Genomic DNA, 17,978 nt, shown 5'->3' with positions numbered 1-17,978 from the left:
TCAGGAGTCATGGGTATCAAGGGTCTCTATGAGTTTCATCATTTAAGGCCACCTAGGTCATTGCCATGTCCTGGCCATCATCTTCAGAATTCTGCACGGAGGAAATTGACATGTGGCACACTGAAAAAAAAAAAAGAAAAGAAAAGAAAAAAGAAAAGAAGAAGAAGAAGAGGAGTCCGAAGTGGTCAGGATACAGTTTATTGTGTTGGTGGCTGCAGGGTTTCCTTCCATCCCCCCCTCTTGCCCTCTTCCAACCTGATCTTTGCTTCTTGTTTCACACTCTTCTTTCTCATGAATTCAAAGCTGCAGTGACCAAAAAGAAGAAAAAGCATGTTTATGCAGGCAAGGAAGCAGATGGGCTGGCACATGGGAAGACGACTGCTTCTTTGTCTCCCCCACAGAGCGGGGGTGCCTTCCTTGTACGAGTCTGGTATGTGGGCACAACTTGCTGAGTACCAGGCACATGAGATGTTCTCTGCTTTCTCTCCATCCCCTCAGAAAGGAGTGTACTATGCAGACTACCCATGCCCAAGACTCTGGGGGACTGGAGTGATAGCTCAGCAGTTAAGAGCACTTACTGTTCCTGCAGAGGAACTGGGTTCAGTTCCCAATATCACAACTATCTATAGGCACAGGCACGTACATACAGTGCCTATATGTATGTACCAAAATACTCATACACACAAATCTAATAAATAAATAAATAAATAAAGGCTCTGGGCATGGGTGCTGGCTGGGCTAAGCTTTTCTGGATGTGGGTAATATGAGAAGGTGAGACTGGAAAGACTCCAGCTCCTCTTCTGAAAGTTAAGGAAGCACAATGTATCATTTAGAAAATCAGGCAGTCAGTGGCCTGCAGTGACAGCCATAGTCTAAAGTTGATGCTAACATTCAAGGACCAGCTGCCTCTGAACGTATGCTACATTCCAGGCATATGGGCATATAGTAAACACTGACTTTTATGTTACATTCCAGGCATATGGACATACAGCACACGCTGACTTAGGATAGCTGATTAAGCAACTGCTTTGCTATAGCTAATAACAATCTATGTTCCTAGTTCACTTCTCTGACCTTTCTGTCCTCCTCAGGCACCCCTTAAATGTCACTCCACAGAGTTCTACTCTTGAAACACGTGACTCCACGCATATGCTGAGGCTTATGTCAGTGACTCAGTTTTTTGTTTTTTGGGTTTTTTTGTTTGTTTGTTTGTTTTGTTTTGTTTTGTTTTTTTTGGGACAGGGTTTCTCTGTGTAGCCCTGGCTGTCCTGGAACTCACTCTGTAGATCAGGCTGGCCTTGAACTCAGAAATCTGCCTGCCTCTGTCTCCCAAGTGCTGGGATTAAAGGCATGCGCTACCACTGCCCGGCAGTGACTCAGTTTTTACTTCACTTCTGTGACTCCAACTACAGACTGGATGTCTCCTTTTGAACATCCAAAGCATTTCAAATTCAACAGCCCAAAGCCTACTTTGCACTACTTGGATCTATCTATTCTCCACGATGCACAAAGATTTCTAAAACTCATATCTACACTATAAGCCTTCTTTCCTTTAGGGAGAAAAGCCCAGCCCACTTACCCTGGCTCACGAGCCCTTTGTGTCTGTCTATTCCAGTCTGGATCCTCATTTCCACTGGAACTGCTTGCTCTGCCCTGGAGCTTCACTGAGCTATCTGCAGGGCTTGTCTACACCTGAGGCTGGAACCACTCCTCCTGTGGTCTATTATTTTCACCCTTACATAGCCTTGCTCAAGCCAACCCCCTAAAACCCTTCAACTTAGACATACTTTTCTTTAGGCGTTGTACCTTCACTGGGTTATATCAGCAAATGCTTGTAATAAAAGGATTGCTGTGATTCAAAACCAGCCTGGGTAACACTGTGATCTTGGGGCCTGTTTGGCCTATACTTCCACTCTATTGTATTAATCACACCTCACTGCAATTGCTTATTTCCTTTGTAACCTCTGGTGTATGCATAATTACCTCTGGTGTATGCATAATTACCCTGATGAGTCTACTAAGCAGCTGGCACCACACAAGTCTGAGGATGACCAATAGGAGTCTTTTAGTCTTTTCATTTTGTCCTAGAAATTGTGTTGTAGATTAGGCTGGCCTTGAACTCATAGAGATCCACCTACCTGTGCCTCCTGAGTGCTGCGGATTGAACCTAGGGTTTGCTAGCCAAGTGCTCTACCCCTGAGCTCTCACTTCCCATCCAACCCCCTTCTTAAACAATGCTTTATTTGCAACCCACATACTATGTGGTTCAACTACTTAAAATGTGCAGTCTCCTAGACATGGTGATAAAGCTTATAATCACAGCACTTAAGAGGCGAGGACAGGAGGATCAGTTCAAAGACATCCTCAGCTACACAGTAAGTTTAAGGCCAACATAGACTACTTGAGATTCTGTTTTAAAATATTTTCTAAGGTTTATTTATTTATTTTATGTGAGTACATTGTTGCTCTCTTCAGACACACCTGAGGAGGGCATCAGATCCCATTACAGATGGTTGGGAGCCATCATGTGGGTTCTGGGAATTGAACTCAAGACCTCTGGAATAGCAGTCAGTGCTCTTGAACACTGAGCCATCTCTCTAGTCCCACAAAACAATTTTTTAGCTGGGCATGGTGCATGCACCTTTAATCTTAGCACTTGTGAGGCAGAAGCAGGCAGATCTCTTGTGAGTTCTCAGGACAGCCTGGTCTATATAAGTGAGTTCTAGGACAGTCAGCTACATAGTGAGACCCTGTCTCAAACAAAATAAAAGAAGCCACCAAATTTTTAAAATTAAACAATAAAGCCTACAATTCAATTATGCCTGATAGTACAAGGGTCTAATGTCAGCTACTTGGGGGCCTGAGGCAGAAGCACTGCAAATTCCAAGACTGCTTGGGCTATAAAGTGAGCTCAAGGGGGCCATCTTGGGTAATTTAGCATGAAAAAGTCTCAAAATAAAGTTAAAAAAAAGAGAGAGTGAGCCGGGTGTGGTGGCGCACGCCTTCAATCCCAGCACTCGGGAGGCAGAGGCAGGTGGATTTCTGAGTTCGAGGCCAGCCTGGTCTACAAAGTGAGTTCCAGGACAGTCAGGGCTACACAGAGAAACCCTGTCTCGAAAAACCAAAAAAAAAAAAAAGAGAGAGAATGGGCAGACTTGGAATGTAGCTTATTGGTGGAGTGTTTGCCTAGCACAGACAAAACCCTCGGTTCAATCCCCAGTATTATAATAAAGTGCCTAACCTAATGGCTTTGGATAAATTCAGTTTTGTAACAAATGGCCAAACTTTTACAATATTTTTATCTACCCACAAAAGAATGTTTCTCCCCTTTAGCTATTATTCCACCAGCCCCTGCATAGGCCTAGACATTTAGAAATCTATTTTCTGCCCCTACAGATTTGTTTATCCTGTTATTTTTTCACAAATGGAATCAGACCAACTTACCTGGTTCTAAGAGTTATCTGAGAATTCAGCGAGTCTGCCACAGAGCCTAGCAATTACTCTCTGATCAGCCTGCATTTCCTTGTTTTTGTTGGTTTGTTTCAGGCAAGCCTTCATTATATAGCTCAAGTTGACCTTGAAGCTGCCATCTTCCGGCTTCCACTTCCTGAATGCTGGGACTATAGGTGCGATGGTGCCTAGCTATGTATCCCCTTTACCTCTGGTACCTAAAGCCAGAGACACAGAAGGTTGTCAAGAAATGTCTTTTAGACTCTTGAGATTACTTAGTGGGTAAAGGCATGAGATGTACAAGCTTGGCAACATGAGTTGGATCCCTGTAAACCACATGGTGGGAAGAAAGAACCTGCTCCTTCCAGTTACCCTTGACCTCTGCATTGTTTTGCACAGGCACAGGCATATATGTAACTAAAATAAATATAAGATATACATATCACACACACACAACATATACACACATTTTTTTAAAGAAATGTCTTACAAGGCCAGGAGAGATAGCTCATACCTGTAATCCTAGCACTTGGGAGACTGAGGCAGAAGGATTTCATATGAGTTCCAGGCCAGATTGTGGAATTCAGTTTCTAAACACAGTAACAGAAATGTCTTTGGACATATATCCCTACAAGCTCTGGGCTTCGTATATTCAATTTCCCAATTTATGTTTACACTTATCTAGAATGCAACATCTAACATTTTGAGGATGAAAGTACCACACGTTTAGTGGAGAAAAGCCTGAAAATTCAGCACATCACCTGTCTCCTTTCAGCATTCTCTGTCTAGGGCATGAAGTTGGGTTCTAACATACTCATAGACTATCACATCACAGCCTCAAATATCTCTGCTACCTGCCTGCCAAGGTTGCATGAGATTTTATCATTAAAGCCCTTTCTATATGGCTCAGAGGTTAAAAGTACTTTCTGCTCATGTCTGATGAGTCTTGACGACAGCTTTTCCTTTTAGGTGAAGCAGTAGTTAGTGTTCAGCTAGCTTTCAGGTGAGAAATCTTTTTGTTCCTCCTAAACAAGTCACATGGAATTAGGAGAGTGAGGGTTCAGTGCTTTCCAGGCACAAGGTACTGGGCTAGCGGTATCTCCTCCCTTCTCTTCACTAGGCAGCTTTGGAGGGAAAGCATCCTCTCTAGAGGGCTGCTACAGAAGCGGAAACGCTGAGCACCTAGCCACAGTGCACCACTGGAACCCTAGCACTCAGCAGGCTGGGGGAGAAGGATAATTTGAGCCTAGGATTTCAAAATCAGGTGGGATATAGAGACAAAGAAAGAAAGGAGGGGCCGGGCGTGGTGGCGCATGTCTTTAATCCCAGCATTTGGGAGACAGAGGCAGGTGGATTTCTGAGTTCAAGGCCAGCCTGGTCTACAGAGTGAGTTCCAGGACAGCCAGGGCTACACAGAGAAACCCTGTCTCGAAAAGCCAAAAAAAAAAAAAAAAAAAAAGGAGGGGATGCGGAAAGGGAAGGCAGGGGAGGGATAGTGTCTGAAATTAGGCCTGCTGGCAGAGGCCTATAATCTTAGCTACTCCAAAGCCTGAAAAGTTTAAGGCTAGCAACTTAGTTAAATCCTGACTTCAAATAAAAAGCAAAAGAGAGTCAGAGATATAGCTCAATGGTAAAGCACCTGCCTAATGTGCTCAAGGGCACAGGTTAAACCCCAATGTACAAAGGGACGAGAAATAAGAAAAGGAAAAGATGATGAAAGAAATGTTATCTGAGGTCTAATGGAGGAGGAAGGAACCCAGAGCAGCCAGTAAGAGAACAAGAACACCGAGAAAAGTGTGATGAAGCTCGTGTGTTTCATTCTGGTTTTGAATAAGTAACTTCTTTCTTTTTTCTTTTCTGTTTCTCTTGAAACAAGACCTCCAGCCTGTTCTGGAACTCACAGTATTGACCAGAATGGTCTCAAACTCACAATCCTCCTGCCTGAGCCTCCCGAGTACTGGCATTACAGGTATAAATCACTACATCTAGTTCATCTCAATTTAAGATAAAACTAGGTTAGACATGGTGGGGTATACCTGAAGCTCCAGAACGTTTGGAAAGGCAGTCATTAAGGTGTTTTGTAAATGGATGTGATGCATTACAGAAAGCTAAACAATCAATGCTTGAAAAATGCAGAAGAGAGCAAAAACCAGAATTAACCTACTTCCCAAGCATGGGTTTTGGGTACTTGAAAGGGCGATCATTTCAACTGAGGGATAAAGGAACAGGGGTCCAAAGAAAGAAGACATTGATAAGGGAAGACATTGCTGGGGTCTGGCAGGAGAGATGTCTTTACAGTATTAGTGGTTGGTGTGGCAGCTGATGCACATGGACACTGAGACAGATCCAAATGCTTTATGAGGTTCAGCTTCACATCTGCTGGGCTGACCTACTGTTCTCAAATACATTTATATACCTTTATGTCCTTATGCCTTTAGATGCTCTTTACCTTACAAGCTGTTGTTCAGCTGTTGTTCAGCTGAAGTGAGATGCTACCAGGATGATTCTTTTTTTTTTTTTTTTTACTGTGAATCCATTTCTTCCCTTGTTAAAGTTTTCTTTTTTTTTTTTTAAGATTTTATTTATTATATGTAAGTACACTGTAGCTGTCTTCAGACATTCCAGAAGTGGGCGCCAGATCTCGTTGCGGATGGTTGTGAGCCACCATGTGGTTGCTGGGATTTGAACTCTGGACCTTCGGAAGAGCAGTCGGGTGCTCTTACCCACTGAGCCATCTCACCAGCCCTAAAGTTTTCTTTGTGTGTGTGTGTGTGTCTGTGTATGAGTGTCTGTAGCTACCATATACGTTCCTGATGCCCTCATAGGCCAGAAAAGGGTGTCAGATACCCTGGCACTGGAGTTACAGACAGTTGCAATCTGCCATGTGGGTTCTGGGAACCAACCCAGGTCCTCTGAATGAACTGCTGAGCCATCTCTCCAGACCCAGTTGTTGCATCTTTTACATTTAAACTTTTTATTTTGTTTTGTTTTGTTGTTTTTCGAGACAGGGTTTCTCTGTATAGCCCTGGCTGTCCTGGAACTCACTTTGTAGACCCGGCTGGCCTCGAACACAGAAATCCGCCTGCCTCTGCCTCCCAAGTGCTGGGATTAAAGGCATGCGCCACCACGCCCCGCTGACAAGCACTTCTTGAATCCAGTGCTCAAAACAGGGAGCTGCAAGGGAATGGGTATTCAATAAAGATGTGCTTGACTGGAGCTGGAGGCATAGTTCAGAGGCCCCATGCTGTTCTAGCATCCTAGTGTGCCCAAGGAGAGGGAACAAGGGAGGGGGGAGAAGGGGAGAAAGGGAAAAGGCATAGGGAATATGAGAGAATCTAATAAACTGGATGGATCATGTCATATCCCATACATGTTCTCAATAGGTACAAAGACAACAGAAAATTCACATGTATCCTTAGGCCTAATACTAGTGGTTCTCTCGATCTGTGGGTCCTCTGGGGGGAGGTCAAAAGATCCTTTCACAGGGATCACCCAAGACCACTGGAAAAAACATTTACATTGCAATTCACAGCAGCAGGAAAGTTACAGTCATGAAGTAGCAACAAAAAAAATTTTATGGTTAGGGGTCACCACAAGTGGAACTGTATTAAAGGTGTGAGAACTCGGAAGGTTGACAATCACTGTCTTATACCAAAGTAAAGCCTTTTGTCTATTGTTAACACATTGCCCTTTCATCTGGTGATTTTTCTGGGGTAAACTTCCCCCTCCTCCTTCTTAAGACCAGGTCTTGCCATACAGCTCAGATTGGCTTCCAATTCCTGATCCTTCTGCCTCAACCTCTCAAATGCTGGGATTACAGGTGTGTACCACCACACTTGGCTATAACACCAACTTTATTTTTTTGGTGTCACTACAGATCCACTTGAAATCCTCACACAAGTTAGATAAATTATTCTACCACGGAGTTACAATGACACCCCTTTTGTCAGCATGGACACCATTTGACAGATTGGCACTTTGCTTCTCTGTCATGTTCAGGTGCCCAACCCTTAAGAATTTGAAATTATTCTTAGGAATCTGCTCCCACCAAAGAGGCTGAGGGACAGGTTCTAAAATATGGTGACATCATCAAAACCATATGCTAAACTGGGCAGCTACCTGCTAAAAGGTTCTGACCAATCTCCATGGACTACAAACCTAGGTGAAAGTCCCTGGGAAGGACCCTTGTGGGGGCTATTCCTGGTTGTCAACTTGACTATATCTGGAATGAACTACAATCCAGAATTGGAGGGTACTCTTGTGATCCAGATCTTGAGGCCAGAAAACACAAGTTCCTGACCTGGATCTTGACATGGAGATCTTGAGGCATAGTAGCCATGAAAAGCTTAGGCCCAGGCAAGGTCATACATGCCTTTAATCTCAGGAGACTGAGGCGACTGAGTTCAAGGTTTGCATGGAACAAAACAAGTCCCAGATCCTGACTTGGTGGTACACACTTTTAATCTGGGCCACACCTTCTGCTGGAGGCCTCTATAGGGTCACTGGAAGAAGGAAGATTCATTCTTCTTTGACTGCTTGCACTTACTTGCCAGCACATCTGTTGGACTTACTTCTACAAAAGACTAGCTTCAACAACTAGCCTCGTGGAACTGAGCAACTACTAGATTCTTGGAGTTCCTACCCGCAGCTGCCCATTGGTGGGTTAATTGGACTACAGACTCTAAGTCATCACAATAAATTCCCCCTTCCTTACATTAAAAAAAAAAAAAAAAAAAGGTATATGTGGTGTGTGTAGGGGATAATGGTGAAATGACTCACCAGGTAAGAGTGCTTGCTTGTATAATTTCTTTTAAAATAAGGGGGCAGCCGGGCATGGTGGTGCATGCCTTTAATCCCAGCACTCGGGAGGCAGAGGCAGAGGCAGGTAGATTTCTGAGTTCGAGGCCAGCCTGGTCTACAAAGTGAGTTCCAGGACAGCCAGGGCTATACAGAGATACCCTGTCTCGAAAAACCAAAAACCAAAAAACAAAAAACAAAAGTAAAGGGGCATCTTTATAATTTTTCCTAAATGACAACCTAACGATACTAAACATATATATTTTTTCTAGTCTATATCACATTCTAGAATATTCTAAAACTATCCTTTACAAGTCAGGAATAGTGGTTCATGTCTGTAATCCCAGAAGGAAAGATATGAGGGATGACTATAAATTCAAATTGAGGCCACCTTGGGCTAAAAAGTGGGTAAAAGGCCAGCCAGGGCTATATAGCAAGACCCTATCACAAAACAAAACAAAATACCCCCAAACCCCAATTATTCATAAAAATAAAACACAGGGGCTGGCAAGAAGGCTTAGCTGGTAAAGGTATCTGCCACCGAGCCTGATAAGTTCCATCCTCAGGACCCACAAGGTAAAAAGAATTTACTTCTGAAAGTTGTCCCTTGACCTCCACACATAAGCATGCTCACTCCCAATTAATGAATACATAAATAATACCCAGTTTTCTTTATCAATTTTCTGCATAGGGTGATTGTGGTTAGTACTTCAGGGAACAAATCTGCTTTTTTTTTTTTTTGGTAGCTTTCTTCAGACACACCAAAAGAGGGCATCAGATCCCATTATAGATGGTCATGAGCCACCACTGGGAATTGAGCTCAGGACCTTTGGAAAAACAGTCAGTGCTCTTTAACCACTGAGCCATCTCTCCAGCCCAACAAATCTACTCTTATTTTTCAGTTCTGGGGATTAAATCCAGGGCCTCAAACATGTGAGGTAGTCTGCTTCTGAGCCGTATTCCTTAGAATCTACTCTTATTATCCTGTCTCTCATCATATGTGTCTTCCCTCTCAGCTTGTCTCTTTCTAGCTTGAAATGGCTTGTTCTTTGGTTTGGCTTTCCTTTAGGACATCAGGATTTCCTATAGGAAAGAAAACATCCTTTAGTTCTTTCCTATGTGTTTTCAGCATTTTCTCAGCTGATAGAACAGCACAGAGGTTTTTTTGTTTTTTGTTTTCCAGAAAGCAGTCCTAAGGTTACTTGGACCCTATTCCTGGCTTCTGATACCTCAGAGGTCATACATAGTAACTACAGCTGAAGTGTTTTTTTTTTTTCTCCCTTCTTTCCAAAGACAATGCCTTTATTTGCCCACACATCAGCTATTATTGTAAATTACTCTAAGGTGATCTGAGATAAAGTGTCAAATATTTCACACATTTAAAAAACAGTATTTAATATAAGGCAAGTAACTAGGGCTACGAGTGAAAAACGGTGCCCAGATATTGAGAAACCAAACTATCCCTTTTTTCATGTCTGTATTCAAGAAGCTGAATGCAGACCAGAAAAGTGACTTAATGGTTAGTAGCACTGGCTGCTCTTCCAGAGGACCTAGGGTTAGCATCCACATGGTGGATTATCACGTTCTGTTAACTCCAGTTCCAAGGGATGTATCTCCCCTCTTCTGGCCTCCATGGGCACTGCATACACATGGTACACAGACACACACATGTAGGCAAACACTCATATAGATAAAAAACACACACACTTTAAAAGCTGAATGGTACTGGAGAAAAAACACAGACTGGGTCATCTGGTTTAACTTTACACTCATGATCACAAGCCTTAAATGGGCACGAGCCTTAAGTAGGGCTGTCCTACTAAGAACTCAGGTTTCCTCCCTCCTACATTTGCACACCCCTGCACACCCGGGTGTTTTCACCTTGGTTACCCTTATAGTCAATGGGGCCTTCCTTTCCAAGGCCATTTCTCCTGGTTCCCATACATCCTCCCATTGATTTCAGTCTTTTAAGATCAAGCAAGCTTCCCTTTCCCTGCATCACTTCTGATGGGTCATAAAAATGCTTGGGAATAATAGCATCCTTTTTTTTTTTTTTTTTTTTTTTTGAGACAGGGTTTTTCTGTATATCCTTGGCTGTCCTCAAACTCAGAAATCCGCCTGCCTCTGCCTCCCAAGTGCTGAGATTAAAGGCATTCGCCACCACTGCCTGGCAATACCATCCTTTTAGTTAGGTTTTGTGTGTGTGTGTGACGGGTTTCTCTGTGTAGCACTGGCTGTAAGTAACTCCCTCTGCAGAGCAGGCTGGCCTTAAACTCAAAGTGATCTGGTTGCCTCTACCTCCCAAGTGTTAGGATTAAATGTGTAAGCCATCACCACCTGACCCCCTCTACCACCTTTTAGAACATTCCCAGAGTTGAGATGATGCTCAAGGGCAGAGCCCATGGCCCTGGGTTGGATTCCTACCACCCAAAGGGAGACAAAACAAAACTCCCCCCTGACCTCACATCCTTCTGCACCTATTCCCCAATGTCTGCTCCACCCGCAGCAGAACTCAGGCTGCCTTCATGCACTGCCTCTATTTCCTTACTCTCTTGTTTACTTTTTAACCCATTCTACTCAGGTTAACCTCTTCAGTTAATCCATATGAGTCAAGCCAAAGTCACCATGATCTTTCCCAGCTATCTCCAAGGTAACAAACTCAATAGCTAAGCCTCTAGCTGAATTGTACCGGAACTCTCAGCGTCTGAAAACCAGAAACCTCTCTTCCTGCCTCAAACTTACTTCTGTTCTTGGGTTCTACAACCCAACACTCTTGACTTGTCTTTCTGTTTACTTCCTTGTCTGTTATCCTCTTTCTAATCTTGGACTTTCTCTTCTATCTTTCCTCTAAGTCCAGTCATGGAGGGAAGCTCCACAACAGTGGGTGAATGGGCTCAAGATGTTTAAACACATTTGCTTTAGTTGCTGACATCTGAACATTGGGATCTTACATGCTTTTAACTTTCCGATTCTTTTGGGGGGGAATAAACAATATCTATTGATAATGGACCAGCATTCCCACAACACAGCCTAGATGTACATGAATAGGGCAGAAGCTTGCTGCCAGGTGCATTTGTTATCCAAACAGCTAAAGCAAGAGAACTGGGACTACAGTCCCTAGTCACATTCCAAGGCTACGGGGGGGGGGGGGGGGGCGGGGAGAGAAGATTATTAGAGCACCTGCCAATAGGGTCTTCCCGGGAAAGGGAAGGGATTAAGTACCACCGACTGGGAACCGAAATAAAAAGAACAGTCTTAAAAACAGACGTTCACGGTGCCAAATACAGCTAAAGACGACTGCTGTGTTGTGGTCTGCTATATCTCCGGACTGAGGTGACTCTGTCCCGGTTCTCTTAATTTCACATTCGGTTTTCTAAGGCCCTTTTCTTGGGAGGAAGACTATTTAAGATCCCCTGGCGAAGCCCCGAGCAGTTGATCTTGAGCACTGGGCAAGTGTCGGAGAAGTGAGAGAGTGCGGGAACTCACTGCTTTTGACTCGGCGGCGGGACAGGGTGCAGAGCTAACCCCGGGTGGGAGGAGACCGGGCAGGGTCGAACCCTGGCGCTTCCTCGACCCCCACGGCCCCAGCCCCGCGCGCTTACTTCGGCTCCCCGTCGTCCTCCCGCCCTTCGCAGCTTGGAGGGAAAATGAGCGAGCTAAGGAAATCAGGGCAACTAGGCGGAGACCCGATCGCCCAGAAGCCGCCAGCCTCCGCCCAGGGAAGCCCCACCCCAATGGGAACCAGGCCGCCTCCGCGCCGCCGGCAGAGCCCACGCGCGACCGGGCGAGGGCGCGGGAGGGCGCGTGCGGCGTGACGCCGCGCCTCGCGGCGCATCCCCGTGACGCCATCGCGCCGGCTTTTGAAAGTTGGCGCCCGGGGCCGCCTCCCATGCTGCCCTGCGCCAACCCCTCCCCTCACCTTTCCTCCCCCGCCCTCGTCGCCGCCGGCCGGCCCCCCCCACCCGGCTCTTCCCTTATCAGCACCCGCGGCCCCGGCAGCGCCGACGCAGGCGCACTGCACCGCGCCGCCGCCATTTTGTGTCCGAGCCTGTGGAGCGATTAAACCGTGCGCGGAGCTGCTTCTTTGGCGGCAGCGGCGACCAGCAGCAGCCGGTGCGGGCGCGCGGAGCTGGCCGGGGACGCCAGGTGGCCGGAGCGGTGGAGCGGCGGCGGAGCGGGCGCCGCGGGGGGTGTGGCGCGAAGGTAAAGGGGGCCCGGGGTGGAGGAGGTTTCGCGGGCCGCCTCTAGGTGTCACGATGGGGCCGCTCCGGTCGGCGCTGGCTGCAGCCCGGCGCCAGCGCCAGCGCCGCCGCCGGGGGGTGTTTGTCTCCCTCTACCGTCCCTGCTGCGGCGCGGCCGCCGCCATTGCCCGGCGCCGCCGCCAGGGCCTGGCCAACCCCCTCCACGCCCGCCCGCCCGCTAAGCTTCCCTCCTCCCAACATGGTAGGCCTCTGGCGGCAGTGGCGACAGAGGCCTGCGCGCTCGGCGACTCCATTTTCCTTCCTTTGTCTCTACCCTCGAGGCCGGCTTTTGGCCCGACTGATCTTCGGGCCACGGCCCGCCCTCTGCCCCTCCCGCGACGGATACCCCTTACCGAGGCTGGACCCTCGGAGGCTCGGTTGCCGCCGCTTGCTTCGCCTAGGGGTTCTGAACCCTCGGCCGGCCGCTTAGCCAGGTCCCGGAACCGTGTGGGTGTCGGGTCCCGACCGACGCGCCTCAGACTCCCCATCTCCAAGTCCAGCCGGTCCCGGAACCTACCCGATCGCCCTGCGTTGCTTCTCCAGCAGCTGGGGTGCTCTCTAGTCTCTCGTAGTCCGATCGTCCCCGCTGCCGGTCTCCGTCGCCTCCGAGTGTCGCAGGCGGCGCTGCTGTGGCTGCGAGCAGAGGGGACCCCTGAGCTGCCGAGAGCTCCCTCTGCAAGGCTGGCTGAGCTGCTCGCGCCTCGACGCCGCCCGAGCGGGCGGGGGAACGCGCGCTCGCCGCCCCCGCCGGGCCCCGCTGCGCCCCCAAACTCACGCCAGGGCATCGCGCGGGACCCGACCGGTGCGGCCCCCAATGGTGCGCGGAAAAACACACGAATTCCTGCACCAAAGTAGTTTTTCTCCAGCTGTATTCGCACTCTTTGAGCTCCTTGAAACGATAGCAGTCAGACTTGGTGCGCTCAGAAATCTCAAAAGGGACTGAAACTTAATTTCACTCTCAAGTGATGTGATAAACTCATAAATTCGGGAGCATGGGCTGGTTACGATGGTACAGGCGACGCTGGAGTTTGCCTCCTATTTAAAATGTCCTGACGCTAACTTTGCACTCCACTTAGTACCTGATGCTCTAGGGCTAGGCTAAGACAGTTCAGCCCCTCTCTCGAGATTGTGCAAACCGATCTAATGCGCCAATAAGGTAGAATGAACTTATTCATGACTGGACTGGTAATTTTACTGTTGGGTGAAATGTGAGGGTTGATGTTGTAATTGAGTCCTGGGTCACTTGCAGCAGATGGTTTATAAATTTCTGTGCCTAATGTAACCACTCTTTAGTATCTGACTTCCTGTATTGAGTTTAGCATTAAGTAAACATTAGCAAAGAGACTTAATACTTTTTTGGAGTTTAGATCAACTAAGAAAGCTAAAATTCCAAGGCGTCCATAGGCAGGAAAAGAAATTAAACAGGGTATTTATCCTGGCGTTAAGTCTTTTGCATTTAAAAGCTTCCTTTGATAAATTGCTGGAGTAACCTTTTAGTACCCACTCTAACACGGATTTTCTTACCAATTAGCCACTGATGTGTGGCTTAGGTTCTTGAGAAAAAAATCTAGGTTGACATTTTCAGAAAGAAAAGATGATGAGGTGCTTTAACACACCAACACACACACACACACACTGTCTCTGTAGCTCTGGCTGTCCTTGGAACTCTGTAGACCAGGCTGACCTCAAACTCAGATTCACCTGCTTCTCTTTCTTCCTAGTGCTATGGTTAAAGATGTACTCCAACCACTCACTCACTTCCACCATCTTGATGCTAAGAAAGATTGTGTTGTTTACTGTGTGTGATTTCAGTTTGGAGGTCTTGGCAACCCACATTGTATGCAACTCTTTGAACATTCCCCAACCTTTCTGCTCTCCATAAATGAACCCAGGATTCTCTGGCTGGTTAGGCCACACTAGCCACACATTGAAATCCTATGAAACTGTTTTCGTGATGCTTGGGCATTCTATGCAAGTGTTCTTTCTGCCTTTGCACTGTGTTCTTAGTCATTTCAGCAGCACCTCATTCCTTTTTTAATTCTCCAGAATGTTCTTCCTCACCTTCTCTCTTTAGTAGTAGTGTAGAGTGCCAGCTTTGTAGAACTTTCTTTTTAAAATGTATTAAGCCAAACTATGTAATTTATTATATTCTTAGAGTTTTACTGTCAAGTTTGTGTTTGACAAGTGCCATATTTTGTTATTAAAAGAAGCTGCACAAGTTCCCAATGGTAGTGAATGACAGTGTTTCAGAAGTAGAGGCAGGAGCATAGGAGTTCAAGGTTATCCTTGGCTTTGTAGCAAATATAAGGCAACCCTTTGCTGCTTGAGATGCCTTAGCAGATCAGAGTGGTTGGGATTTGTTTTTGTAGCACCGGGGTTTGAACTCAGTGCCCTGGGTAAGGTAGGCAAGTGCTCTCTGAACTATTTCTTTAGCCCCTTTCTAGTTTTGAGGTAAAGTCTCTTTAAATTGCCTGGGTTGGCCTTGAATTTACTGTGTAGTTTAGGTAGACCTCCCACTTTCAATCCTCCTAATTCCGAAATACCTGGGATTACAAGCTTGAATCCAGATACATTTAAAGTTAGAGCGGGTCAGGATTGAGTGGCTAAATTTAGTCCCCAATACTATTGGAACAAATAAATAGCAAATATTAGCAAAGTACAATGATTCCTTTGAAAATGTCATGAAATGTGTTGTTTTGTATACTTATGATTTTTAAAAATGGAAAGGAAACAACTAAGTCTATAAGGAAAATAAATTGGAGGAGGGGAATTAATGCAAGATAACCCAAAGGGACTACTTTTTTAAAAACTATTTTTGTTGGGTATAGTGTCACATATCTTTAATCCCAACTCTTGAAAGGCAGAGATAGGCTAACCTTTGAGTTTAAGACTAGCCTGTACTACTTAGAGAGATCCTGTCTCAAATCAAAAAGACAAACAAAACAAAACAAAACAAAGGTTTTTAAGTTTTTGTTGTTTTTATTTTGAGATAGTGTTCCACTATTTAGCTCTGGCTAGCCAGGAACTGGCTGTGTAGAACAGACTAGATTACCCACTCAGATCCACCTGCTTCTAACCATGACTAAAGATATGAGTCACCATGTTCAGTGGCCTTTGTGTGTGTGAAAGTCAGGACAACACTGTAGAGTCCATTTTCTCCTTTCTTTTTGGAGCTCTGGTTGATCTAGAACTTGCTATGCAGACTAGGTTGTTGCTGAACAGATCTGCCTTCCAAGGGCTGAGAGTGAAGTCTTGGGCCATATCACAGCTGACTTCTTGGAGATCCTTCCCCTACACTCTTTTTCTTTTCTTTTTTCTTTTCTTTTTTTGGTCTGTAACCATAGCCCTGTCTGTCCTGGAACTGACTTATGTAGCCCAGGCTGGCCTCACACCGCTTGATCTGTTTACTTCTAGCTCTTTAGTGTCGGGATTAAAACCCTGGGGTTTTACTTGGATTCTCAATTCAGGCTATTAGGCTTTCCTGGAAATAGATTTTACCCACAGAGTCATCTTGCCTAGCCTAAGGATTTAATTTACTTAAATCAATAATGTGACACAGTTACACTAATGTCTGCATATATAAGAAAATCCTGCTTACTTAAGAGTAGTTAAAAAATTCTTAGGGGTCTCTCCAACCTTGTAAGAAAATTTAAGAGGTGCAAGAGTTAACCTTAAGGTATGTTCTAAAGAGTTTTAAGATTTTTAAAAAAGATGTCCAGAATTAAAGGAACCCAACTGGGACTAATGACTGGCTTGGGAGTTCTTGGCAGACTCCATATGTGGCTGACTAATGCTGTAGGGAGGAGTCTTAGGACAGAATCTTGAACAGTTGTACTTACTGGCAGAAAGTTTCCTTTTGAGCCTTTTTTCTGGGATGCTGCTAGTATCACAGCCATCCCACATTGTCATCTTTACAGGCACCATCTCTTTTTCTTTAATGTAGGAACTCTGACTTGGCCATCTTTATATCCTATTTACATGTCTTGACTGGAGATGGCTTCAAACTGTTGATAAAAATAGATCCTTCAAATAACTTAAGACTAGTGTCCAGGTTTCAGAAGAATAATAGAAACAAATATGTATAATGTTGCAGATAGCTGCTCTCAGATATATAGACTTGTCATAGCCCATTAATTTTCAAAAACACCTAAAGCCAAGCATGGTGGTGGTACAAGCCTGTTATCGCAGCACTCAGGAGGCTGAGGCAGGAGGATCATGAGTTTGAGACCATCTTCGTCCATATAATGATTCCTGTCTCAATACTAAAAACAAAACAAAAAGAAACCCCCTCTGCAAATGGAGAAATAGATCAGTAGTTAAGAACACTTGCTAACAGAACCAAGGATCCAGGTTGTCTTCCATCACCTACATGGTGGCTCACAACCATCTCTAACTCCTGTTTAGAGATATTCACTATCCTGACTTCTGGCCTCCATGTACTTAAGTACATGTAGGCAAAACGCTCATTCAAAAAATAAAAACAAATCTCTTTGATTTTTTTTTTTTAATTTGTTTTTTTCTTAAAGATAAAATAAGCTAGTTGTGAGACAGGTTGCAGAATATAGTCGTGGTTGGCCTAGAAACTGTGATGTAGATAGAATAAACTAGCCTCAAACTTCAAGCCTTTGTCCTGCTTCTGCCTCTCAAGTATTGGAATTACAGGCTTATATCACCCTATGTTGTTGGGAGAGAATACCATATGGACTTTCAGTGGTTTTTGTTGTTGTTTTAGTGGTTCAGTACTTTAATGTAAAGATGAAGCAGTTTATAAACTATTAACATATACTTAGGGAGAAGTATATTTTTCATACACTTGGTCTTTATTCTGGAATAACTTAATTTTTTTTCAGGGATGTAAATTCTATTCCCTTTGGTAATATGGACTTCAATATGAAATTGTTTCTTGGATTAAAAATAAGTTTATGACAAGCTAACTCCTAACAAAGAGTCATGCCATATCTATATCTTGAGGGGTTTTTGGTTTTGGTTTTTATTTGTTTTTAAATTTTATTTATTTTTATTTTATATACATTGGTGTTTTGACTGCATGTATGTCTTCCTGAGGGTGTTATATCCCCTAAAGCTAGAGTTACAGATGATTTTGAGCTGCCCATGTAGGTGCTGGGAATTGAACCCAGGTCCTCTAGAAGAGCAGCTAGTGCTCTTAACTGTTGAGCCATCTCCTCAGTCCATTATCATGAATTTTAAAGGTATTATATCCGTCTTATTGAGCTAGTTAAATTATGAGATGGATTTTTTTGTTATACCTTATATATCTTCTTCACTTTGTAGACCAGGCCACTTTGTAGACCAGGCTGGCCTTGAACTCAGAGATCCACCTGCCTCTGCCTTCCGAGTGTTGGGATTAAAGGCATGCGCCACCATGCCCGGCATATATCATTTTCTTTTGTTTTTGGGGTTTTTTTTTTTTTTTTTTTGGTTTTTCGAGACAGGGTTTCTCTGATAGCCCTGGCTGTCCTGGAACTCACT

General features: G+C 45.0%; 2 protein-coding genes across 10 annotated transcripts in view; one reads left to right on the top strand and one right to left on the bottom strand.

The window, feature by feature from the left end:
- Positions 1 to 189: 189 nt before the first annotated feature.
- On the bottom strand, positions 190 to 13,276 carry LOC110300903 (uncharacterized). Of its 4 annotated transcripts, XM_085843630.1 has the most exons (4): positions 13,006 to 13,276; positions 6,496 to 6,624; positions 3,445 to 3,668; positions 190 to 303 (listed from the first exon to the last, which is right to left on the bottom strand). In XM_085843630.1, the coding sequence occupies exons 1-3, from the start codon at positions 13,271 to 13,273 to the stop codon at positions 3,643 to 3,645; spliced, it is 423 nt and encodes a 140-aa protein (XP_085699756.1). In that variant the 5' UTR covers positions 13,274 to 13,276; the 3' UTR covers positions 190 to 303; positions 3,445 to 3,642. The 4 variants fall into 4 exon arrangements, 1 of the variants encoding a protein (XP_085699756.1); XR_003837403.2 differs by lacking the exon at positions 6,496 to 6,624 and having other exon boundaries at positions 13,006 to 13,171; XR_015048604.1 differs by lacking the exons at positions 6,496 to 6,624; positions 13,006 to 13,276 and adding an exon at positions 12,842 to 12,926.
- Ctcf (CCCTC-binding factor) overlaps positions 12,235 to 17,978 on the top strand; it is a 48,975-nt gene continuing 43,231 nt past the window's right edge. For 2 of the 6 annotated variants that reach the window (XM_021170026.3, XM_021170025.3), the window contains exon 1: positions 12,237 to 12,450. The gene's annotated coding sequence lies outside the window, so the exon portion shown is untranslated. Of the gene's footprint in view, positions 12,451 to 12,671; positions 12,691 to 13,203; positions 13,291 to 17,978 lie in introns of those variants that run through there. The other 4 variants (XM_029480574.2, XM_021170028.3, XM_029480573.2 and 1 more) reach the window with 4 other exon arrangements.

The sequence above is a fragment of the Mus caroli genome, unplaced genomic scaffold, assembly GCF_978045245.1.
Source record: "Mus caroli unplaced genomic scaffold, Mus_caroli_1 scaffold_10, whole genome shotgun sequence".
Taxonomy (NCBI): domain Eukaryota; kingdom Metazoa; phylum Chordata; class Mammalia; order Rodentia; family Muridae; genus Mus; species Mus caroli.
Note: the sequence above shows the minus strand (reverse complement) of the source record. Positions and strands in the feature narration are given on the sequence as shown.